The sequence below is a fragment of the Athene cunicularia genome (assembly GCF_003259725.1).
Source record: "Athene cunicularia isolate RWA chromosome Z unlocalized genomic scaffold, athCun1 chrZ_part1, whole genome shotgun sequence".
Classification (NCBI taxonomy): Eukaryota; Metazoa; Chordata; class Aves; order Strigiformes; family Strigidae; genus Athene; species Athene cunicularia.
In genome coordinates this window covers 360,024-370,266 of record NW_020799142.1, presented here as the reverse complement: position 1 = coordinate 370,266, position 10,243 = coordinate 360,024, and the positions used below count along the sequence as shown (strand labels likewise).

General features: G+C 46.6%; 1 protein-coding gene across 1 annotated transcript in view; it reads right to left on the bottom strand.

Moving 5' to 3' along the window:
* GIN1 (gypsy retrotransposon integrase 1) overlaps window positions 1-10,138 on the bottom strand; it is a 22,731-nt gene extending 12,593 nt beyond the window's left edge. The window contains 1 exon segment of the mRNA XM_026865675.1: window positions 10,081-10,138. Coding sequence (XP_026721476.1) covers window positions 10,081-10,129 — 49 coding nt within the window. The 5' untranslated portion in view covers window positions 10,130-10,138.
* Between the last annotated feature and the right edge of the window lie 105 nt (window positions 10,139-10,243).

Here is a 10,243-nt window from a genome sequence, read left to right as displayed (position 1 = left end):
GCCGGTGCTCTACCTCTGTACTGACTCATGGATGGTGGCAAGGGTGCTGTGGGGGTGGTTACAGCAGTGGAAACGGAGCAACTGGCAGCAGAGGCAAACCCGTCTGGGCTGCTGAATTATGTCAAGATATTGCTGCTCGAGTAGAGAATCTGGTTGTGAAAGTACGCCAGGTAGACGCTCATGTACCCACAAGCCGGGACACTGAATAGCATCAGAACAACCAACAGGTGGATCAGGCTGCCAAGATCAAGGTGTCTCAAATAGATATGGACTGGCACTGTAAGGGTGAACAATTTCTGTCTTGCTGGGCTCATAATTCCTCAGGCCATCAGGGAAGAGATGCAACACAAAGATGGGCTTGTGACAGAGGAGTGGACTTGACCATGGATGTTACTGCACAGGTAATCCATGAATGTGAGACATGTGCCACAATCAAGGAAGCCAAATAGTTAAAGTCCATTTGGTATGGAGGACGATGATCAAAATATAAATATGGGAGGCCTGGCAGATTGATAATATCACGCTCCCACAAACTCAGCAAGGCAAACACTATGGGCTTACAATGGTGGAAGCAGCCACTGATTGGCTGGAAACTCATGCCGTGTCCCATGCCACTGCCCAGAACACTATTTTAGGCCTTGAGAATGAAGTCTTATGGCAGCATGGCACGCCAGAAAGGATTGAGTCAGATAATGGGACACACTTCCGAAACAACCTCATAGACGCCTGGGCCAAAGAACATGGCATTGAGTGGATAGATCACATTCCCTACCATGCGCCAGCCTCTGGGAAAACTGAGTGATACAATGGGTCGCTAAAAGCTACACTGGTGGTGGAACTTTCAAAGTCTGGGACATGCATTTAGCAAAAGCCACCTGGTTAGTCAATACCAGAGGATCTGCCAAGCCAGCTGGCCCTGCTCAGTCAAACCTCCTACATACTGTGGATGGGGATAAAGGCCCCATAGTGCTCATTAAGAATGTCTTAAGTAATGTTGTCTGGGTAACTCCTACATTGGATAAAGGTAAACCCATCTGTGGGATTACATTTGTCCAACGACCTGGGTGCACTTGGTGGGTGATGCCGAAGGATGGAGAAGTCCAATGTGTGCCTCAGGGAGATTTGATTTTAGGTGAGAATAGCCAATGAACCAGACTGTCGAATAATCCTGTTATTTCAATTTGTGCCCTGTAACATCCTCCTGCCACATCCAAAGCCTCCTGCTGCACGAACTGACCCAACTGTACCTCATTCCTCCAGCCTTAAAGACTGTCATGACAGATGGAACCCAAAGTTATGGCCTAAATGAACTCAGTAGACATTATTGAAGTATAATCCATAGACTAAGGGAATGGTATCTGTGAGATCCAGGAAAAGGGGTGGTTATTCCTTAGAATGTATCTGGAACCTGAGCATAACACAAATGGTATGGAATAACTGATGGATACTGTCCTGGTTTCGGCCAGGATGGAATTAACTTCCCTTGGGCAGAGAGGGAGCACAGCTAGAGGGCCAGGTCCAGATCAAACATTGGAATATTCCATATCATGTGACGTCATGCTCAGTATATAAGGGGACAATTGCGTTCTCAGTTTCAGTTTTCCAGTCAGCAGCGGGATTTCTGGTGCAGTTCACTGCTTGGGGCAGGCTACGTACTAGTTGCCAATTGATGAGCCACTGCTGTATGTTACCCTGTTTGAACTTACTGTTGTTACTGTTGTTTTCTTACTACCACTATTTTTTTTTATTCAACCTACAATTTTTTTTTTATTGTTCCTACTCTGTTTCACCCATGGGGGGCTGGGGGGAGGGAAATAAAAGCAATGCCCATGGTGATGGGCTACTGGTTGAGTTCAAACTGTGACAGATCCTCATTCAGTACTGGCAGTACTAGAACAAAAGAGGGGAATAGTCTATCTCTGATCTGAATAATGAAATATCAGATTGCCTCATTAGAATAGGATGATGTGATCTTGAAAACAACTGTCATTGTTAATCCAGATATGTTTTTATCCTCTTCAACCCCAGAAGGCGTTCATGAACATGACTGTCTGCAAACCATACATGAAGTACAGCAGGAAGAATTTTAAAGGAACAACCACTTTTGGATGCAAATTAGGACTTACATACTAACTGAAGCACTTTCATAGAGAATGGCATAAGGAACAACAGATACACCATGGTTACAATAGACACTATTAGAGAGGTATGGGTGCTGCACTCAAATGCCTCTGCAACAGAACGCTGAGCTTATAGCCTTGACCAGAACATTGGAATTAAGGAAATAAAGTAAATGTGTGGACAGACTCAACAGTAGGCTTTTAGCATGATACAAGCTCATGGGGCTATTTGGAAAGAAAGAGGACTTTTGAGGTCCCAAGAAAGGGAAATAAAACATGCAAAACAAATTCTGAAACCACTGGAATCCATCCAGCTACCTGCGCAAGTGGTAGTTATGCACTGTAATGCTCATCAGAAAGGAGATGATAATGCTGCCGCAGCCAAAGCAAAAATTCTATCCTATGTTTCTGAAAAAACACCAAGGATATTGGACCAAACCCTGCATTATGAAGAACATGACAGAAAACATATTAGTGATTTGGAGGCAAAGGAATATAAAGACAGCTGGGCAGTAACCCCTCAAAGGCAAATACTACTCACCCCTAGTCTACTAAGAGAGGTAGCTGCAGAGGACCATGAAGCTGCTCACTGGGAACAGAAAGACTGATTGTCTTGATTTTAGCCAGGATAGAGTTAACTTTCCAGGGGCTCAGAGGAAGCATAGCTAAAGGGCTGGACCCTGATTAATCACTGGAGCATTCCATGTCATGTGACATCAAAGTTCAGCATATAGGTGGGCAGGTGCTCTCTCAGGCAGTTGTTTTCTACTTCCCAATCAGCTGGGCAGGATTCTCTGGTGGGTGGACATCACTGCACTAGTCACCACTTGATGAGCCACTACTGCATTTTACCCATTTTGGACTACTGTCATTACTGTTAGTTTTGCTAGTAAGTTTTTGTTATTTAACCTACAAATGTTTGTTGGTTTTTTTTTTCCCCCCCCCTATTTCATTGGGGTTGGGGGTGTAAACAACAGGCCACATGGTGATTTGCTACTGTCTGAGTTCAAACCACAACGCTCATTAAACATTTAAGGAAGATGTCACTCAACAGATATATGGCAGAGACCATAAAATCAGTAGTTGAAAAATGCAAGATCCGTCAAGCAAATAATCCTAACACAGGTAAGAGAGTAATTTTAGAGATAACAAAACCAGGAATAACCGCAGGGGAATACTGACAAATAGACTTGACTGAACTACCAGGGACAGAAGATTATAAATATCTCCTAGTCTTGGTGGACACATTTAGTGAACAGCCACAGGCCTACCCTGTTGCACTAATATTGCACATGAGGTAGTAAAATAAATGCTAAACCAAATTATTACCGTGGTTCAGTGTACCAGCAGGTATGTCTTCAGATACTGGTCCACATTTTGTTGCAGAAGTGGTTAAAAAGGTGGTAGAATATCTGAGAGTGAGTTAAAGACAATAGTGAGTATGTCAGCAACATTAGAAATTACTACAAACGAAACCTCAGATGAAATACAAGCTTTGAAAACAGAAGTCTCTAGTCTGTCTCAAATAGTCTTGCAAAACAGAACAGCTTTAGATATACTATTAGCCTCCCAAGGCAGAGTGTGCACCATTGTAAATACTAGTTGTTGCTGAAGATACAATACAGCTGAAGATACAATACAGCTGTACAACACCTCCTAAACAGACATTTGTGCGCATGCAAGTACACTGAGGTCAACCAGCAGACATGGTGAGAAAGACTACTGTGTTGGTTTAAGACCTGCCGAGACCGGAGACCATGTTGCCATTGTCCCTCCCCCACCCTCAGACACAAGTAGGGCACAAGACTCGGGTTAAAATAAGAAGAAATTTAATACAACAGTGTAATAAGCAATCTGAACAACAACAGTAGCAATGATAACAACAATAAACAGTAATAACAGTGAACAAGACAAAAGATACACAGAGAAATACTGCAATGGTTACTTACCCTTGTGCTCCCCACGACTGAAGCCAAAAAGGAAAAAAGTTCCTGTGCACGGATCTGATGTCAGCATGGTATGAATAACCCGGCTGGAGATCCCTTCCCCCTCTCTCTCTGCTGGGGAAACCTAACCCTATCCTAGCTGAACCAGGACATAATCCACCCCTTTAATCTATACCATCTGCGTCATGTCCAGCTGCCATTTAGCAGTTAGCAATAACAAAATAACAATTCACAAAGGCACAGCATAATTTACAGCACGTTCTCACCCAGAATCATGTCCCCCTGTGATACACATTGGACCTCTCCATTGTCCTGCATCACTCACCAGGTACACCCAGGTCCTTGAACAAAAGCAATCCTGTGGATGGGTTTGCCTTTACCTTTGCCTGGTGCAGGACTAAACCAGACCATTTTCCCAATATATTCCTCATGCACACCACAGGGACTTTATCCCCATCTACAGCACATGGAGGTTTTGACTAAGCCGGGCCAGCTTGACTGGCAGATCCTCTTGTGTTGACTGACCAGGTGGCCTTTGCTAGATGCATGTCCCAGTCTTTGAGGGTCCCACCTCCCAATGCTTTCAATGTGTTTTTTAACAGTTCATTGTAGCGCTGGATCTTCCCAGAGGTTGGTGCATGGTAGGGGATATGGTAGACCAACTCGATGCCGTGTTCTTCTGCCCAGGCATTTATGAGGTTTTTTCAGAAGTGGGTCCCGTTGTCTGATTCAATTCTCTCTGGGGTGCTGTGTCACCACAGGGCTTCGATTTCAAGGCCCGGATTGTGTTCCAGGCGGTGACATTAAGTTTCCCTAACTTAGGTGATGGTAGGTTTCCAAGCGTCCAGTGCTTACTTCCACTATTGCAAGCACGTGGTGCTTCCTTTGGCGGGCCTCTGGCAGTGTGATGTAGTCGATCTGCCAGGTCTCTCCATATCTATATTTGAGCCATCGCTCTCCATTTCTCTGGGACTTCACCCGCTTGATACGTTTGATCGCAGTACACATCTCACATGTGTGGATGATCTCTGCAATGGTGTCAATGGTGAGGTTCATTCCTCGATCGAGCCCACTTGTATGTTGCATCTATACATTGGTGGCCCAAGGTCTCATGGGCCCACCAAGCTATGAACAGTTCACCTTTGCGCTGGCAGTTCAAGTCCACATGAGCCACTCTAATCTGAGCAGCTTGGTCTGCCTGCTGGTTGTGTTGATGTTCATCAGTGGCCCAACTCTTGGGTACATGGGCATCCACATGGCGCACCTTCACAACGAGGTTTTCCACACAGGCCGCAATGTCCTGCCATACTTAGGCAGCCCAGACAGTTTTACCCTTCCGTTGCCAGTTGTTCTTCTTCCATTGCTGCAACCATTTCCACAGGGTATTCACCACTACCCACGAGTCAAGGTAGAGATAGAGCCTTGACGACTTTTCCCTCTCAGCAATATCTAAAGCAAGCTGAACGGCTTTCACCTCTGCAAACTGCCTCAATTCACCCTGTCCCTCAGCAGCTTCAGTGACCCGTCGTGTGGGACTGCACACAGCAGCCTTCCATCAACAATGTTTTCCCACAATACAACAAGACCCATCAGGGCTTATTGCTTCTCATCCGGCAGATCGTTATATGGTGGGGGCTTCCTTAGCACATATCACCCCCTATTCTGGTGACATCCCAGAATCTTTGCTCTCCGGCCAGTTTGTAATCACCTCTAGTATCCCTGGGTGGCTGGGATTCCCTATTCGAGCCTGTTGTGTTATCAACTCAACCCATTTACTCCACGTGGCATCTGTTGCATGATGCATGGAGGAGGCCTTTCCTTTGAACATAACACCCTAGCACCGGCAGTTGGGGTGCCAGGAGGAGCTGTGTTTCAGTGATGATCACTTCTGAGGCAGCCCAAACTCCTTCGTACACTGCCAGTATCTCCATCTCAGTTGGTGTGTAATTAGCTTCAGAGCCTTTGTATCCCCAGCTCCAAAAGCCTAGAGGTCGGCCCCGGGTTTCCCCAGGTGCTCTCTGCCAGAGGCTCCAGGTAGGGCCATTCTCCCTGGCTGCGGTGTAGAGCATGTTCTTAACCTCCTGCCCTTCCTGGACTGGCCTGAGGGCTACTGCTTGGGCAATCTCCCACTTAATCTGTTCAAAGGATTGTTGTTACTCAGGGCCCCATTCAAAATTGTTCTTCTTACGGGTAGAGAGGTCTCACAATCAGGCTGTAGTTTGGGATGTGCATCCTCCAGAACCCCACAGCACCCAGGAAAGACTGAGTCTCTTTTTTAGAGGTTGGTGGGGCCATGGCTGTTATCTTCTTTATCTCCTCCATTGGGATGTGGCGACACCCATCTTGCCATTTTATTCCTAGGAATTTTATTTACCTTGCAGGCACCTTAACTTTCTTTTGCCTAATTACAAAGCCGGCCTTCAGGAGCATTTCAATTATCTTCTTCCTTTTCTCAAAGACTTCCTCAGCTGTGTTCCCCCATATGGTGATGTCATCAATATAGTGCAGGTGTTCTGGAGCCCCCCCTTTCTCCAGTGCAGTATGGACCAGTCCATGGCAAATGGTGGAGCTGTGGTTCCACCCCTGGGGCAATCGATTCCAGGTGTACTGGATGGCTCTCCAAGTGGACGCAAAATGTGGCCTGCACTCTGGCACTATTGGAATGGAGAAGAACACGTTGGCAATGTCAATCGTGGCGTACCACTTGGTTGCCTTTGGCTCCAGTTCATACTGGAGCTCTAGCATGTCCGGCACTGCAGCACTCATTGCTGGTGTAACTTCATTCAGGCCATGGTAGTCCACAGTTAGCCTCCATTCGCCATTATGTTTTCTCACAGGCCATATAGGGCTGTTGAAGGGGGAGTGAGTTTTGCTGATCACCTTCTGGCTTTCTAGTTGACGGATCAGCTGATGGATGGGGACCAAGGAATCTCAGTTGGTGCGGTACTGCCACTGGTGCACCGTCCTGGAGGCAATCGGCACTCGCTGCTCCTCAACCTTAAGTCGCCCCACCACTTAGGGATCGTCTGAGAGGCCGCATAAGGTGGACAACTGTTCAACCTCCTCCAGGTCAGCTACACCAAAAGCCCACCGGTACCCTTCTGGGTCTTTGAAGAACCCTCTCCTGACATAGTCTATGCCCAGAATGCACGGGGCATCTGGGCCAGTCACAATGGGGTGCTTATGCCAGTCCTTCCCAGTCAGGCTCACTTCAGCTTCCAATAGGCTCAGCTGTTGGGATCCCCCTGTCACTCTGCAGATGCAAATGGATTCAACCCCACTGCAGCTCGATGGCATCAGGGTGCACTGTGCGCCAGTGTCCACCGAAGCCTGATACTCTTGTGGGTCTGATGTGCCAGGCCTCTGGATCCACACTGTCCAGTAAATCCAACTATCCCTTTCCTCCACCTGGCTGGAGGCAGGGCCCCTCTAATCCTGCTCATCATCACTCACTTCTTGTAAGAATGATTTACTGGTCCCCTCAAGAGGGTCAGACATAATATTCACCATTCTATTCTCTCTGGAGGATTTCTGACCGGACACTGGAGCTGCGCTCTTGGAAGACTCCCCTTTCGTGATGGTCTTCCCTTTCAGCTGCTCTACTCATGCAGCTAGGGCTGCAGTGGGCTGTCCATCCCACCTCCTCATGTTTTATCCATGGTCAAGGAGGAAAAAACCACAGGGTGCCTCATGGTGTTTACCTTCTGCTGCCTTTCTCTTGGGTAAGGAAACATTTACTTCTAATGGCTGAGACATCAGCCCATGCAGGTGAAACGTAGCACATTTCCAGTTTCATTTTCTGTACCCTCTGATACAGTTCCTCCACAGCTGAGACCCAGGAATGTTGAGATGAAGGGAGATTTCCCTCATATTGCCGGAGCTTGCTAACCACTCCATCCACTGTTAGAGTCTGGGTGTCTGTCCACCAGGACACTACTGCTAATGCTTTTGAGTGTGCATCTGGTGCACTCTTCAGGAACTTTCACAATATCAGGTGTGTGCAAGGGGCCTGATCTGGGTCCATGGGTGACTGCTCATCATTCAGATCACCATAGATCATCTCAAACACAGCCAGTTCCCTGAGATTCAGAATGCCTTTCTTAATGTTTGTCCATTTGCTTAGCTGACATAGCATATCATCCTTGTAGGGGTACCTCTCCCTTATACTGTGCAGGAGTCACTTCCAAAGGCTAAGGGTTTGAGTCTACTTCCCTACTGCCCTATCAATGCCAGAATCCTTGGCCAAAGATCCCAGATGCTTGGCCTCTCTCCCCTCCATCTCAAAAGTACTGGCTCCATTGTCCCAGCATTGGAGCAGCCAGGTGCAAATATGCTCACCTCTCAGGTGGCCAAAATCTCTCTGCATATCTTGCAACTCAGTTGGGGTTAGAGATTGGATGATCACCACTGGCCCCTTCTCCTGTTCCCATGCTGGGCCTGGGTCATCCCCATCCCCCACTTTGCGTGCTGACTTTCTGGTATATTTTGTTTTCTGTATCGAGGCAACTGATACCGGCACTGGCTGTCTCTCTGGTTCAGCTGCTGTGCTGCTGGAGGCTACTGATTCTGGCTCTGCCTGTTCCCCCAGCCCAGATACTGTACCAATAATTTAATTCTCACATCCTGCAGCCCTTTCTCCCCCTTGAGGGCAGTGATTGGTATTAAAGAGCACACAGTAGGCATGGGTCAGTCCCCAACACACTGCAGCAATTTGTTCCAGAACAATCTTTATTCTTCCAGTACTCTTTGCATGTTAAACTGTTGTCTGAAACACTGATTATTCTCCATATAGTACACTTATCTGTTCTACCAAAATGAAGTTGCACAGCAATAAGACACCTGTGTAGGACCACAGCTCATACTTCGGCTAAACAGAAATTCTATCCTCATCCCTACAATGGCAGTTTCTACTATAAACGTTTGTAAGTGTGTACACAAACCAATGAAGAAAATGCATTATGTAGTATCCATATACATTTAATGTATTTAGTAGGATCCTCATCTGTTAGGTAAACCAATAATCTGCTGGATTGCTGCCTGAGTACAAAATTAAATGAGCTTCCTTCCTGGATATTTAGTTCCCAATATTCCTACTTGTTTTTTTTCCCACAACACCTGATTCACTTTATTTGGCCTAATCTTTAAAAAAACCCCAAAATAAAAAAGTATAAAATCTTCTGGGTTTGTTATTTGGAATAAACCATATTACTTCAGATAATTCACATGCTTTCTCTATCAATACTGATAATCTAGTAGTCTGTAAAAAATCAAAGACTCTTACAATCAGTAACCAATTCTTAATACCTCGGAAGCTGTAAAGAATATATTCCTTTACAGTCAAGGAAAGTATTTTGGCAAAGAGAAAGGAACTTCCATATAACCAGGGCTCTTCTCACTTTAGTGTTAGCCAAAAGTTATACTTACTAATACTTAAAATTATTTCACTTTTTAATGCCTATTTTTCCCCCACAAAATCACAATTCTAACTGAAAAACTTTCTCTAGTCCAGCTTTCAAATACTACCCCTATCTATATCTGCACTTCCCAATAGAAACTCCACATGGCGCACTGAATAATTTTTTTCTAACTGAAGTGCCTGTAAACAAGATAGACACACTCACCTATCCCTCCCTGGCTTTTGCAAACCTGAGCCATTTTTGTCAGAGACTACTGCCATTTCAGAACACCCTCATGTCTTAGGTATCTCTCCCTTCAAGCTTGGCACCGCCTAACGTGCTGTTAGCACCATTAGACCACGCAGAGGCCTCTGTTACGATGAAAGCTGCGCTGCAGGTGACCACAGTGGCGCCTTGGAAGCACAGGCAAGTAAATTAAGCCACTGCCGTAACCCCTGGCTACCGCCTCACAAATATCCTTTTATTGTTTACTGCGACCACTACACAAGGACAGAAGAGAAAAGCAGGGATTGCTCCTGCAGGACAGGCAGAGGACCAGGGCACAGGCCAGTACAGCTGTGAGAGTAGGCTTAACGCCCGCGTTAGCGTCAGCCGTACCTCCCAGACGCGTTTCCTCCAGGGAACGAGTCTCGCCCGCCCTCAGCATCCTCCGGTACAGAAACGCCACACCTCCAAGGCCGCGCCCAAGCCCTGTCCCCGCCCGCCAGCAAGACCAACCGAGCGGCCCCCCCCGGCAGCCCCGCGCACGCAGTGCACGCTG